The sequence below is a fragment of the Coregonus clupeaformis genome, chromosome 13, assembly GCF_020615455.1.
Source record: "Coregonus clupeaformis isolate EN_2021a chromosome 13, ASM2061545v1, whole genome shotgun sequence".
Lineage (NCBI taxonomy): Eukaryota > Metazoa > Chordata > Actinopteri > Salmoniformes > Salmonidae > Coregonus > Coregonus clupeaformis.
The window spans coordinates 48,478,378-48,494,665 of NC_059204.1; the positions used below are offsets into that span (position 1 = coordinate 48,478,378).

Sequence of the window (16,288 nt, forward strand, 5' to 3'; positions counted from 1 at the left end):
GACTGATTTTTATCTCTAATCCACTCCCTAATGTTTTTCACTCTCTTTCTCTGTCCCCATTCTTCTGTTCTTTCTGTCCTTTCCCCTCTCTTTACTCTTCTATCTCTCACACACACTTTCTCCTCCTCCTCCTGTAATGGGTATCTGTGTAGCACAGTGTTGTTATAGGATAACAGGGCAATATAAACAGTTAGATGTTGTACATCATATCTGTAATTTGTGTCTGATTGTGTTCATGTTAAGGCATCAAAGGGCCACTTCCCTCAAGCCCTGTTGATATATCCATATCCAGGCTACACCGTCACTGTAGCAATTAAAACACAAGTTGACGAAAGTAAGGTGAGGGTGCAGCCTCTTCTGACACCACACAATGACATCATCACCCATAACATGTGTTTGTCCTATTCATGTCCCTCAAAGATCAGGAAAAACAAGTTGTTAGACATTCTGTGTGTTCCCCCCCACCCCCCACCCCCACGGTTATTTTTCTCTCTTCCTCTTTTTTTCTCACTCTGTCATATCCTCTTCTCACTGGCAGTCAGTTTTTGATGTCCCAGTGAGATTGTGAGCTCCTCTTCCATTCTTTCTCTATAACTCTCCTCTCTTGTTGGTTTGCTGTTTGGTGGTGGTGGCCACTGTGTTAGACCATGGGAGACCCTATGGCTTTCTCCTTCCTAAACAAGAGACTGAGACCACGGTTCACTGCCATGGAACGCCTCTGCTACTCCCTGGACACCCTGGAAGATGGACCACAGCGGCCTGACACGGTCAGGGGTGGTTCAACCACACGGTCTACAATAATGAGAGATGTATCACAAACACAGGAAGATTCAAGCTCGACCACGACCAAACTAGAGCAAGAGGATGTGGTAACAGAAGGGTTGACTCCCCTGACTGAAGAGGGGGACAACGGTCCTGAACTGTTGACCATGTCTATGATCAGTGACTGTTCGATGCCGTTTCTAACCATAGAAGATGCTGGTCCTGATGGGTCTGGTGAGCTGACCGTGGTCAGAGAAAGTTTGACCGTAGCGAATGACGGTCCAGAGGGTTTGACTGTGGTCAGTGAGGGAGAAGGAGACGGTTCTGATGCGGTCCGTGAGGATAGGAGCACTTCCAGACGGAGCTACATAGATGGAATCTTACCCGACCTCATCAGGAGTGGACGACCACTCAGCAGACGCAGAACAGTAGGACCAGTCTCAGACACGGTGAGAGAGAGAGAGAGAGAGAGAGAGAGAGAGAGAGAGAGAGAGAGAGAGAGAGAGAGAGAGAGAGAGAGAGAGAGAGAGAGAGAGAGAGAGACAGAGAGAGAAAGACAGAGAGAGAGAGAAAGACAGAGAGAGAGAGAGAAAGACAGAGAGAGAAAGACAGAGAGAGAGAGAAAGACAGAGAGAGAGAAAGACAGAGAGAGAGAGAAAGACAGAGAGAGAGAGAGAGAGAGAGAGAGAGACAGAGAGAGAGTGAGAAATGTGTGCGTGTGCTATTTCTCTCATCATCCAGGAATCTGGATTAGGTTTCTGTTTACCACTGTGTCCGAGTTTTTCATGACACTGTGTTTTTTTGAGGGAAAGGTTGTGTGCATGTGCATGTGTGTGTCTATGTGTGTGTGTGCGTGCATGCATGGTTAAAGGTACTGCCTCGAAGGTGGTTTGTATATGTGTGTGTGTGTGTGTTTGCATGTAACACTGTGTCTGTGTATGTCTAGTTGAAGTGAAAAGGGGAATTCTTGTAGGAAGTTGATTAACGTGTTTCTTTACAAACTTACTTCTGTGTGTTCAGTTGAAGGAGGTGCGTCGCGAGGTGGAGCTGTCTCGGAAGCGCAGTCTGAGGCTGAAGGCTCAGGTGGACAAACTACAGGAGAACAGAGAGGGACTGGGTTGGAGTCAGCACAGAGAGAGGGTAACGCACACAAACACACACGCACACACACAAATACAGACAAGCATTCAGAGCATTCAAGTAGAACCAGATATTTCAAAGATCCTTTCAAAGGCATAAGGCCTGGTCATACAATCGTTGAAACACAAAACAAAAACAGTGTGATGTATAGAGGTTGAAGAACAACAAGAAGCACACAACAATGGGGCTTGAACGGAGTATGCTGATAACTGTGTGAGAATGGAGTATTACTTACTGCACACAAGAAATTAGTCCTTTTGGTTTCTGTGGAGCACATCACCTTTAGAAGTCTGTGTGTATGTTGAACTTTCTTTCCCCTCTTTCGCTCTCTCCCTCTTTACGCCCCTCTTCTCTCTCTCTCCCACCCACCCATCCCCCCTCCCCCCTCTCTCTCTCTATCTCTCTCTTTCACTCAACCCCCTTGCTCTTACCCTCTCGCTACCATTCTCACTCCCCCCCTCGCTACCCCTATCTCTCTCCAGGTTACAGAGGAGGTTCAGTCCATTCTGAGGTTGTTGCTTCCTCTGACAGAGTCCAGCCCAGTAGAACCCTCTGGTCAGGAGAACAGTCTGGATACAGCACTGGTTCTGCTGCAGAACGTAGCCCGCAATCTAGCACTGAACCACACAGCACAGGTTAGTTTTAACTACCTCTCAGCCGCACAGTACAGGTGAGTCTAAAGTAGCTCTCAAGTCTCAGCCACACGGTACAGGTGAGCTCAGACCATGGTCCTTAAGGACATATTCAGTAGACCCAAATAGGGTGTCATGGTTTAATGGCACAAACATTTTGAGGAGGTGCTACCTGATTGTCAAAACAAGAACATCTATTAACATTTTGGGATTTCAAAATATATATTTGGTCTTAGTACATGTGACCCAGGCTTGCACTCATATAGTCTCAGGTGAGCTTAAATCCTATCAGAATGTATCAGCAAACAATTTAGGCAGAATAACTGCTGAGGGTATGTCTACAAGACAAGACATTAAGGATTGTTAAACGCATGTATATCATCAATACCAAGAAACCAGTGGAGGCTCCTCAGAGAAGGAAGGGGAGGACCATCCTCCTCAGTGAAATTCATTTTTACATAAAACTATACTAAATATACAGTGAGGGAAAAAAGTATTTGATCCCCTGCTGATTTTGTACGTTTGCCCACTGACAAAGAAATGATCAGTCTATAACTTTAATGGTAGGTTTATTTGAACAGTGAGAGACAGTGAGAGAGAATAACAACAAAATAATCCAGAAAAACACATGTCAAAAATGTTATGAATTGATTTGCATTTTAATGAGGGAAATAAGTATTTGACCCCCTCTCAATCAGAAAGATTTCTGGGTCCCAGGTGTCTTTTATACAGGTAACGAGCTGAGATTAGGAGCACACTCTTAAAGGGATCAATCAATCAATCAGATTCCAAACTCTCCACCATGGCCAAGACCAAAGAGCTCTCCAAGGATGTCAGGGACAAGATTGTAGACCTACACAAGGCTGGAATGGGCTACAAGACCATCGCCAAGCAGCTTGGTGAGAAGGTGACAGCAGTTGGTGCGATTATTCGCAAATGGAAGAAACACAAAATAACTGTCAATCTCCTTCGGCCTGGGGCTCCATGCAAGATCTCACCTCATGGAGTTGCAATGATCATGAGAACGGCAAGGAATCAGCCCAGAACTACACGGGAGGATCTTGTCAGTGATCTCAATGCAGCTGGGACCATAGTCACCAAGAAAACAATTGGTAACACATTACGCCGTGAAGGACTGAAATCCTGCAGCGCCCGCAAGGTCCCCCTGCTCAAGAAAGCACATATACAGGCCCGTCTGAAGTTTACCAATGAACATCTGAATGATTCAGAGGAGAACTGGGTGAAAGTGTTGTGGTCAGATGAGACCAAAATCGAGCTCTTTGGCATCAACTCAACTCGCCGTGTTTGGAGGAGGAGGAATGCTGCCTATGACCACAAGAACACCATCCCCACCGTCAAACATGGAGGTGGAAACGTTATACTTTGGGGGTGTTTTTCTGCTAAGGGGACAGGACAACTTCACCGCATCAAAGGGACGATGGACAGGGCCATGTAATGTCAAATCTTGGGTGAGAACCTCCTTCCCTCAGCCAGGGCATTGAAAATGGGTCGTGGATGGGTATTCCAGCATGACAACTACCCAAAACACACGGCCAAGTCAACAAAGGAGTGGCTCAAGAAGAAGCACATTAAGGTCCTGGAGTGGCCTAGCCAGTCTCCAGACCTTAATCCCATAGAAAATCTGTGGAGGGAGCTGAAGGTTCGAGTTGCCAAACGTCAGCCTCGAAACCTTAATGACTTGGAGAAGATCTGCAAAGAGGAGTGGGACAAAATCCCTCCTGAGATGTGTGCAAACCTGGTGGCCAACTACAAGAAACGTCTGACCTCTGTGATTGCCAACAAGGGTTTTGCCACCAAGTAGTAAGTCATGTTTTGCAGAGGGGTCAAATACTTATTTCCCTCATTAAAATGCAAATTAATTTATAAAATTTTTGACATACGTTTTTCTGGATTTTGTTGTTGTTATTCTGTCTCTCACTGTTCAAAGAAACCTACCATTACAATTATAGACTGATCATGTCTTTGTCAGTGGGCAAATATACAAAATCAGCAGGGGATCAAATACTTTTTTCCCTCACTGTATTCACGTCACCAAATAATTGATTAAAACACACTGTTTTGCAATGAAGGTATACAGTAGCCTCAACAGCACTCTGTAGGGTAGCACCATAGCGTAGCCGGAGGACAGCTAGCATCCGTCCTCCTCTGGGTACACTGACTTCAATACAAAACCTAGGAGGCTCATGGTTCTCACCCCCTTCCATAGACTTACACAATAATAATGACAATTTCCAATCTATCAGAGCTCTTGCAGCATGAACTGACATGTTATCCAACCAATCAGAGAATGAAGGATCAGAGAATTAAACTAGTACTGAAAGCATAAGCTACAGCTAGCTAGCACTGCAGTGCATAAAATGCGGTGAGTAGTTGACTGAAAGAGAGAGAAATACAATAATTCAACAGTTTTGAAGATTCATTCATTTTTTTCACTTTCAGTTCACTTACTTAGCTAGCAAATGCCCGCTAGCTTGTTTAGCCTACTGAAACACCCTGCTCAAACAGAGGGATGCTATGCTGGCTATGACTATCCAACACAACACTGGAACTCTTGCATGTCAAAGTTAGCGTTTGGTTTGACTAATTTATTGCCACCGGGGCCCGCCAATGTAACTGCTAAACTGCTTACTTACTTTACACTGTAATCAGTGGTGATTTTAGCGTGTAAATCCTGGTGGAGCAAACTCCCGAAAATTTTTGGGGATACATGCCAGCAAAGCCACTACACAACACTAAACAATACATTAATTGGACTATAACGGTGACAAACGGTGCCCACAAACTGTTAGGGCCTACATAAAGCTGTCCCAACAGCAGTCCAAACATCTTACCACTGCTACACCTGGCTATCAGCGGGGCCTTGTCTGGCAGCAAAACAGTTAATTCAGCCTAATTTACTGCCTTTTAAAAAAACATAGCTGATATGGCTGACTTGCTTAAACAAATGTGGTTTCTACTGACAATTGAGATGTACAAACTATGGCATAAGGTGACGACAAGCTGATAAGAGGCAATCCGTGATTTGATTAAGACATTAATGTGCGAGCTAGGACGGATGTAGTCAATATAACTATTTGTTCAGCACTTTAGAAATGTACAGCGACATCATTCAGAAAATGGGCCGTTCTTACAGTATTCTCCCTGTACACCAAGTCAGAAAAAGGGGGCATATAAGCAGACAATGAAAGCTCTTACAATATTCAATGATGACATTTCTCTAAAACAGGTTATAGGCTACATATGCACCACCAAGTCAGAAGAGTAGGCTAAATTATGCGTGGAAAAGTGATCAAATTATTAGGGTGAGGCACATTGGCTACTAACAGCTTACTACACAACATGCACTTAATATTACTTTCTTAGCTACAGTATACATATCTCCCTGGCATATTACATCATTTATGCAGCAGCATACAAGGACTCACCTTGTTGTGCTCACTTGAACAGGAAGGTGGCGCGGCGGTACTTCGTGGGCAAATTTTGTCATCAAACTTTGTCATCAAAGTCTGGCATTCTCTGGATTTATGGTGTTTTCAAGACAACTGGGAACTCTGAAAAAAACAAGGTTGAATTATGACGTTAGTGATCTTCAGGTCGAAGCTCTTGAAAGAGGCCCGAGTTCCCCATAGAGTTTGCAGTGACACAGTGTCCCCATGAGTGACAGAACACTGAGCCGATCACGGCGCAACTAGAGAACATTACCAACCCCTACGCTCTGTATTTTCCACTGGCTGCCCCACCACCACAGAAAGCATTGAGCTAGGCTGAAATACCTGCAGTTTGGAGCTGCCTGACTCAAGAAAGCGAAATTGAGACCATGTTTGTATGCGGCAATGTTTTTTTGTTTTTTTTACATTGTTTGCAAACTGATATGTGACATGTATTAATGCCAAAATAACATGCAAAACAGGTGGGGCCCAAAACAGGTGGGGTTCTGACTATGATGTTACTTTAGCTAATATGGTGACAACAATGTAGGCTGTGTGTAGCGGTTATGATATGGTTTGTTTTGGAATGTTTTTTTCGCCTGGTCACATACAGCTGATGTGTTGTGCATTGAAGTCAACAAATTAAGGGAAGAGGTGAGGGGAGGAGAGCTCAAAGATGAGAGAAGGAATACAACGTGGCTACTATGAAAACCGTTTCTTAAACGGAAGCAAACGGAACAAAATGGGGATAAACATACCTGCATTTGTCCAACTCTCGTTTGCAACTGTTGGAATAATGATTACACCCTATATCAGCTAGATGCAGGCAAGAGTGCCCAAGGTGGTATTGAATGTGTCACTGTCTGTCCATGTGTCACTGTCACCTAAAATATTTATCTCGTCCTGTGTGCACCTGCGTTGTAAACTTTCATTCATAGGCTAGGTTGTAGCAACCTCATGATGGGTATAGGGAAAATGTGAGTATCATGTAGTAGCCTAAACCTATCAATGTTACATTGAACTGGGTGAATGGAAAATAAATGAGTCATCCAATATGCTGTAATAGAAATAAGGCCATGCTCATCTTAAACGGCACCGACCGGCACTGCAAGAAACATTATTTTATGTCAATGACACCTATGAATGTCAATAAAACAAACTTCCTTTCTTTCCCAACCACTCTTTCCTTTGTTTACCAAGGATTCCAAGTCCGGGGGTCAGAGAGAAAACGGTGTCGATGACAGTGCTGTTCTACAACAGGCACTACGTGACAGAGATGATGCCATGGAGAAGTGAGTATACACACACACACACACACACACAAATACACATGCAGACACACATGGCTCACACACTAACACACACACACGCACACACCGCACACACACACACACACACCACGGCAAAGAGAGTTGTCAATGCCGCTCGTCTGTAGAAGAATAACATTGATATTTTGTTTTATTCGACTTCCTGTTGTACAGGAAGAAGGCCATGGAGGCGGAGCTTCTCCACAGTAAGACAGAGATGATGTTACTTAACAACCAGCTGCTGGAGGCCGTGCAGAAACGACTGGAGCTCGCTCTGGAACTAGAGACCTGGAAGGTACTGAGAGAGATAGAGGGAGGGGTGGGGGAGAGGGAGAGACAGAGGGAGGGAGATGGACAAGGGAAGAGGGAAAGGATGAGGGAGGAGGGGAGAGAGGGAGAGAGGGAGAAGGAGAGGGAGGAAGGGAGAGACAGATAGAGTGCAGAGAGAGAGAGTAGAGAGAGAGAGAGCGTCACAGTCTATGGGAAGGAAAAAGGGATATGTCTGAGACATACAGTGGGAACATATAAGCTCAGCTGGGGAGAGGTGTTACTGTGGAAAACAAGCTCTGACTAATCAGGGGCCAATAGCAAATTACCCATGGTTTAACACCAGTGTTGGGGTAAACTACATTTAGTTAAATGAGTAATTGAATAACATTTTGTAGTAGCTTGGTGGTAGTTCAACACAATTCTAATATTGGGAGTGTTTTCAGTAGTTAATTGCTTTTTTGCCATGTAGTGGTGTAGCTAAATACAGGAACTACACACTACGGACCAAATAATGATGATCCACACTTCTTTGAAAATATATATAATAAATTATCAACTCTGCAAGCAATTCAAGACTCTATTATTATGGTGGGAGATTATAATACCGTTTTAAATAGCTCAATGGACCGTAAAGTAAATCACACTACAAACAATCACCCTCGTGCTCTTAAGGAAATCGTGAATGTCATGGATACATTAGAACTAGTAGATATATGGAGGCTTAAATATCCTGATCTAGTGAGATATACATGGCGGAGACTCAATTAAGCTAGTTGTCTTGACTTCTTTCTTATGTCATTCTTGTTGGCACCAAAAGTTTAAAAAGTGTTGATAGGGGACAGAATGCGGTCGGACCATCATATAATTGGCATATACATTACTCTTACTGAATTTCCACGTGGGCGAGGATATTGGAAATTTTATCAAAGCCTATTGGATGATAACTTGTTTTTAACTAGGACAGAGGAATTTATAACTGTTTTTTTTCCCGACATAACATAGGTACATCAAATCCCCTTATTGTATGGGACACCTTTAAATGTGCCTTTAGAGGCCATGCAATTCAGTACTCATCTCGAAAACAAAAGCATTTTATGTCAAAAGAGTCCACACTTACAAAGGCAATAGAAGGTCTAACAGAACAGATAGATAGCAATAAAAACTGTAACATAGAGGCTCAGAATAAATTAGAGAAACAAAAAGAAATGGAGAAACTTATTCAAGAAAGATCAAGTGTAATATATTATACAAATACAGCAAACTGGATGGAATATGGGGAAAAATGCACCAAATTATTTTTTAATCTTCAACATAGGAATGCTACCAAAAATAATTTACTGAAACTGGTTACAAATGACGGAGTCACCCATGATTCACCAAATGATAATTTGAAGGAAGAAACAAAGTACTTTAAGCATATGTTTTCGTTTCAGTCGCCTCCATCTCCTCTAACTGAAGCAAATTGTAGAGATTTTTTTCTATTGATAATGTAAAATTAACAGCCATACAGAAAGACTCATGTGAAGGTGAAATTACAGAGGAGGAACTTCTGGATACAATTAAAGACTTTAAGTCCGGGAAAACTCCAGGGTTGGATGGCATACCAGTTGAGGTATACCAAACCTTTTTTGATATACTCAGAGGACCGTTATTAGCATGTTTTAACCACTCCTATGTAAATGGTAGATTATCAGACACTCAAGAAGAAGGTCTGATTTCATTATTACTGAAACAGGATACAAGTGGAAAATATAAATTGGAGGCCCCTTACACTTCAGTGTTATGATGCAAAAATTCTAGCAAAATGTATAGCGCATAGAATTAAAAAGGTATTGTCGGACATTATTCATTCTAATCAGACAGGTTTTTTACATGGGCGATACATTGGAGATAATATAAGGCAAGTACTGGAAACAATAGAACACTATGAAAAATCTGGGAAACCACGCCTGCTATTCATAGCAGACTTCGAAAAGGCATTTGATAAAGTACGACTGGGGTTTATATATAAATGCCTGGAGCATTTCAATGTTGGACAATCTCTTATACATTTGGTTAAAATCATGTATAGTAACCCTAGGTGTAAAATAGTAAATAATGGCTATTTCTCAGAGAGTTTTAAACTGTCAAGAGGAGTGAAACAAGGTTGTCCACTATCGGCATGTCTATTTATTATGGCCATCGAGAAGTTAGCTATTAAAATCAGATCGAATAATAATATCAGAGGATTAGAAATCCAGGGCTTGAAAACAAAGATGTGCTGATGATTCATGTTTTCTTTTAAATCCACAACTTGAATCCCTCCACAGCCTCATAGAGGATCTAGATACATTTTCTAATCTCTCTGGATTAATAAATGTAGTATATTACGTATTGGATCACTAAAAAAATTTTACATTACCATGTAGTTTACCAATAAAATGGTCTGATGGTGATGTGGATATACTCGGAATACATATCCCAAATGAAATAAATGATCTCACTCCAATAAATGTTAATAGAAAGTTAGCAAAAATAGATAAGATCTTGCTACCATGGAAAGGTAAATACCTGTCAATTTGTCGAAAAATCACCCTGATTAACTCTTTAGTATTATCCCAGTTTACCTATTTGCTTATGGTATTGCCTATGCCTAGTGAACAGTTTTTTAAATTATATGAGAAAATAATATTCCATTTTATTTGGAACGGCAAGCCAGTCAAAATTAAATGGGCCTATTTATATAATGAATATGAATTCGGAGGACAGAAATTATTAAATATTAAAGCATTAGACTTATCACTAAAAGCTTCAGTCATACAAAAGTTATACTTAAATCCGAACTGGGTCTCTAGCAAATTAGTAAGATTGTCTCACCCAATGTTCAAGAATGGCCTTTTTTCCCTTTATTCAGATTACAACCTCTCACTTTAAGTTATTTGAAAAGGAAATAATCTCCCAAATATCACTATTTCTAAAACAAGCCATAGAAAGTCGGTTGCAATTTCAATTTAATCGTCCAGAAATGACTGAACAAATATTGCAACAAATATTGTGGTTAAACTCAAATATACTAATTGATAAAATAAAATTGTGAGTTATGTCACACATGCATATGGAAATGTCTGCTCTACCCAAAATTACAACCAAATAATTGCAGCATTACCGCAAAAATGGAAGAGGAAAGTGGAAGAGGGAAAAAGTAAGGAACTTGTCTGTCGGCCTTGCATTAAAGAACATAATTGGTTAAAGAAAATTGTGATAAATAAAAAGGTATACCAGTTTCATTTAAGGACCAAAGGATTGACAGCCGTCCCATATAGATTGCAAAATAGTTGGGAAGAGATTTTTGACATACCGATTCCATGGCATAGTGTTTATGAACTGATACGCAAAACGACGCCGGATTCAAAACTTAAAATCTTTCAATTTAAATTATTATATACAATTCTTGCTACCAATAGAATGTTATTTATATGGGGGATACAATCTTCCTAGCTCTGAAGATTTTGCTGCGAAGAGACAGAATCATTAGATCATTTGTTTTGGTACTGTCCATTTGTAGCTTGTTTTTGGACAAAGGTCCAGGAATGGCTAAACAATTGCAATATTTACCTGGAGCTAAACCTGCAGATAGCACTACTGTGTGATCTGAAAAGCCATAGTCAATCGATCAATAATATAATAATACTTTTAGCAAAATTGTTTATTTTCAATTTACGATCTGTATAAACAATGAGAATAGAAATGTTCAGAACTTTTGTAAAACATCACAGTACAGTTGAAAAATATATGGATGGTGTTAAGAGATAGATGGGAGGTGTTGAATGGAGCTGAAGGATGGGACTAATAACAACAACTAATAACAACAAGATAAGTAATGTAAAGCATACTGTGTCCATAATAAGTATATAGGTTATATGTTGAGAGCTTTTGTGAAAGAGCACAGTTAGAAAAATATGGCATATAGAAGCAAACCAGATGGGCATCATGAAAATGATCGGAGGAAGTTCAGGAGTAAAAACAAACAAAATATAATTATTGTAAAATTTGACTGTGTCCGGCCCTGCATAGGTATGAAATACACATACATTATTTACACTGTAATATCACCAGCTGGTGTCCTGGCATGATACTGTAGTAATTGAGACTGGGGCCTCAGGGGTCATCTTGTGAGAGACCAGCTCCCTCTAGTGGTGCAATAGAACATTATATTACATATATTACCCTCTTGGTGACAGTAGACCACTGATCTAGCAACAGCTGGCTTATTCTTTCTCCTGATCATAACCATTTGTGAATTAGGGTACATAGCTGATCCTAGGTCAGATTGAACTAGAAAGACAATGGTGCACTGCCCAAGTAGTCAGAATATATACCAAGTTGTACCAAGTTTGGTGTCTAAGGGGTAGAAGTTGCAGCAGTGGGCAGAAAAAGATAAACAATATAAATACAATTGCAATACTGGAATACCATGATGAGATTAATAAAAAACGTATCTTTATTAGGACGATGTCCAGATGATCCTCCAGCAACAGCTCCAGAGCCAGCAGCAGCAGGCAGCAGAACAAGCCCAGAGGAAGCCCTCCCGTCTGGGGCTGCTGAGGAGGACCAACAGACCCCCCATCCAGAGGCCAGTCTCTACCCCCTTGACCTACACCCCTGGACAGGTTCCCGTTAGTACCCCCGTCCCTTCCCCCTCTCCCACCCCCCAATGTACCCCTGTCACCTGGAGGGATAGGCTGAAAATGGGGAAGGTGGGTCGTCATGGTGACCAGGATGCAGAGCAGGCATTGCAGGCATCGCGGTCGACGTGCAGCAGCAGACTGGAGGAGGGGTTTCATACCATAGACTTATAATAACACATCATACACAACATCATATGCATTTAAGGGAGGGACACGACACATACATGTATCTATGTATATACTGGTAGCTACTTTATCAATCTTTCTAACTGTGGATTCTTACTGGGAGAGATACATTGAGCTGATAGTTAGATACACGGTCACAAGCAGATTCATTCTCCAATCTACTAGTACTGTGTACCGCTCTGATCTGTTTGGCTTTAGGAAAAAATTCTTAAGAGCATTCTGTGTATTGGTTGCCTGGATACTACATTTGGGTTGGAGATTTTCCCTCCAACTGTAAGCATTAATTTTCTACTGTAATGACAAGCAGTCATGTTGACTGTAACACGTGTCTCTGATTAAAGGGACAATCCTTAGTTGCTACAGAAAAATACATTTTTGGACCCATTGATTCTTGAAGAATATAACATATAAATGTCTCATGAGCTTAGTTCAACTGCCGTACCCCATCAGAACACAAAATATAAGCTTGTTTTACTCCAATGTTTGTAAATAAAGTAAACGTAAACAAACAGGGCCAATTGCAGCCACTCCTGGCCTAAGGTGAATCAAACCCCTTCAAACTCCCAAAAACCTTGTTATCGTTCATTCTGAATCTGATATCAAAAGAGACAACTTCAATGGACAACATACTCTGTAGTTTAGTCAACTACTATTGCAGGGCTCAGCATTATGCAAACAATGGTTACAATGTCTTTAAACATATATTTCATTCTATACACACACACACACACACACACACACACACACACACACACACACACACACAATGTTAAGCATTGGACTTTTAAAAATAAACAAGACATACAGGTTTCAATGTAGAAAAGTATTGAAATGTTATGTCATAAAACCTATAATTTGTTAATCTGATTACAGTGCTCTTCTGCAATTATTAATTATGTAGCCTTTATGTAAGGCAGGGTTACATTTTACACTATACACAGTAGACTTTATAACAAGGCAGGGTTACATTTAACATTATACACAGTAGAATTTGTAACAACGTTACGGAGCGGAGATTAGCATACGCATCCAATACAATAGGTGGCAGCATATACGATCAATGTACAATTCAGCAGAACATTTCTGAATATCTGTAGAAGAAGAGGATAGGGGTGATACAATACAAACAACACAACATTACAAAAAGGCAACATATGATGAAGAGACACTTATCGATGAAGAGGAGGAAGAGTTGCTGTGTCTTATGTTGGAGCGGAGAAAGAGGAACCGCAGAAAATGCAGGAGAAGATGGTCAGTGCGACCTCTTAATATAACCAGACAGCAAGAAATCCTACTTGTGCAGAAAATGTGTGGCATTAATGAGGAGATGCACTTTCGGTACTTCAGGATGTCTCCTAACCGATTCGACGATCTCATCCAGCGCCTTGCCCCGTACATCAAACATGTGAATACCCATAGTACTTCGGTGGATGTGTCCGAGCGTTTGGCGGTGACCCTTCGGATCCTCGCTTCTGGGAGTTCTCAGGATAGTGTGGCTGCAAGCTACAAGCTATGTTCCTCCACGGTGTCTGCGATTCTCTCTGAGGTTTGCAAAGCCCTTTGGACAGACCCGAGGAGCGAGTTCGTCTGCTTTCCTAAAGGTTACCAGTGAAAAGACATCGTAAACTAATTCTGGAGGGTGTGGAACCTTCCAAATTGCCTTGCTTGTATTGATGGGCCGCACGTCCAGGTCAAGGCACCTCCTTCAGCGGGTAGTGATTATTTCAATTACAAGGGCACAGACTCCATAGTGCTTCTTGGAGTATGTGATGGCCACTATCATTTCACCATGGTAAACGTGGGGGCATACGGACGGCAAAGCGATGAAGGAGTGTTTCAGGAGGGCACCTTTGGGTCTCGTCTCCTCGAGGGGAAGCTCGAGTTGCCACCACCTCAATACCTGCCTGGCACCACAACCACAGTCCTGCATGTGTTTGTTGGAGATGCTGCTTTCCCCCTCCATGGTAATCTCATGCGCCCCTATCCAGGTATGTACAGTGAGGGAAAAAAATATTTGATCCCCTGCTGATTTTGTACGTTTGCCCACTGACAAAGAAATGATCAGTCTATAATTTGAATGGTAGGTTTATTTGAACAGTGAGAGACAGAATAACAAACAAAAAATCCAGAAAAAAACGCATGTCAAAGATTTTATGAATTGATTTGCATTTTCATGAGGGAAATAAGTATTAGACCCCCTCTCAATCAGAAAGATTTCTGGCTCCCAGGTGTCTTTTATACAGGTAACGAGCTGAGATTAGGAGCACACTCTTAGAGGGAGTGCTCCTAATCTCAGTTTGTTACCTGTATAAAAGACACCTGTCCACAGAAGCAATCAATCAATCAGATTCCAAACTCTCCACCATGGCCAAGACCAAAGAGCTCTCCAAGGATGTCAGGGACAAGATTGTAGACCTACACAAGGCTGGAATGGACTACAAGACCATCGCCAAGCAGCTTGGTGAGAAGGTGACAACAGTTGGTGTGATTATTCGCAAATGGAAGAAACACAAAATAACTGTCAATCTCCCTCGGCCTGGGGCTCCATGCAAGATCTCACCTCGTGGAATTGCAATGATCATGAGAACGGTGAGGAATCAGCCCAGAACTACACGGGAGGATCTTGTCAGTGATCTCAAGGCAGCTGGGACCATAGTCACCAAGAAAACAATTGGTAACACACTATGCCGTGAAGGACTGAAATCCTGCAGCGCCCGCAATGTCCCGCTGCTCAAGAAAGCACATATACATGCCCGTCTGAAGTTTGCCAATGAACATCTGAATGATTCAGAGGAGAACAGGCTGAAAGTGTTGTGGTCAGATGAGACCAAAATGGAGCTCTTTGGCATCAACTCAACTCGTCGTGTTTGGAGGAGGAGGAATGCTGCCTATGACCCCAAGAACACCATCCCCACCGTCAAACATGGAGGTGGAAACATTATGCTTTGGGGGTGTTTTTCTGCTAAGGGGACAGGACAACTTCACTGCATCAAAGGGATGATGAACGGGGCCATGTATCGTCAAATCTTGGGTGAGAACCTCCTTCCCTCAGCCAGGGCATTGAAAATGGGTCGTGGATGGGTATTCCAGCTTGACAATGACCCAAAACACACGGCCAAGGCAACAAAGGAGTGGCTCAAGAAGAAGCACATTAAGGTCCTGGAGTGGCCTAGCCAGTCTCCAGACCTTAATCCCATAGAAAATCTGTGGAGGGAGCTGAAGGTTCGAGTTGCCAAACGTCAGCCTCAACGTTAATGACTTGGAGAAGATCTGCAAAGAGGAGTGGAACAAAATCCCTCCTGAGATGTGTGCAAACCTGGTGGCCAACTACAAGAAACGTCTGACCTCTGTGATTGCCAACAAGGGTTTTGCCACCAAGTACTAAGTCATGTTTTGCAGAGGGGTCAAAGACTTATTTCCCTCATTAAAATGCAAATCAATTTATAACATTTTTGACATGCGTTTTTCTGGATTTTTTTGTTGTTATTCTGTCTCTCACTGTTCAAATAAACCTACCATTAAAATTATAGACTGATCATTTCTTTGTCAGTGGGCAAACGTACAAAATTAGCAGGGAATCAAATACTTTTTTCCCTCACTGTATAGTATATACATCAGTGGCAGTCGGTGCCGTTTAAGATGAGGGAGGACATAACATTTTTTTATGAGCATGGCCTTATTTCTATTACAGCATATTGATGACTGTCATTCATATTCCATTCACTCAGCTCAATGTAACATCGATAGGTTTAGGTAAAATTTTCCTTATACCCATCATGAGGTTGCTACAACCTAGCCTATGAATGAAAGTTTTGAGTAATCAAGGTGACAGACATAGACATATTCAATGTCGCCTTCCACAATCTTGCCTGAAT

The 16,288-nt window shown here is 41.8% G+C and overlaps 1 protein-coding gene across 1 annotated transcript; it reads left to right on the top strand.

Moving 5' to 3' along the window:
* Nucleotides 1-527: 527 nt before the first annotated feature.
* On the top strand, nucleotides 528-12,831 carry LOC121580267. The gene is made up of 6 exons (XM_041895325.1): nucleotides 528-1,211; nucleotides 1,783-1,902; nucleotides 2,385-2,537; nucleotides 7,184-7,275; nucleotides 7,465-7,585; nucleotides 12,048-12,831. The coding sequence occupies exons 1-6, from the start codon at nucleotides 648-650 to the stop codon at nucleotides 12,396-12,398; spliced, it is 1,401 nt and encodes a 466-aa protein (XP_041751259.1). The 5' UTR covers nucleotides 528-647; the 3' UTR covers nucleotides 12,399-12,831.
* Nucleotides 12,832-16,288: the final 3,457 nt, after the last annotated feature.

Bases quoted from the DNA above. Each gene is read 5' to 3' on its own strand.
- LOC121580267 (XM_041895325.1), top strand. From the start codon at position 648: ATGGGAGACCCTATGGCTTTCTCCTTCCTAAACAAGAGACTGAGACCA. The intron at 1,212-1,782 runs GTGAGAGAGAGA...CTGTGTGTTCAG, and splicing joins TAGGACCAGTCTCAGACACG to TTGAAGGAGGTGCGTCGCGA. The intron at 7,276-7,464 runs GTGAGTATACAC...CCTGTTGTACAG, and splicing joins AGAGATGATGCCATGGAGAA to GAAGAAGGCCATGGAGGCGG.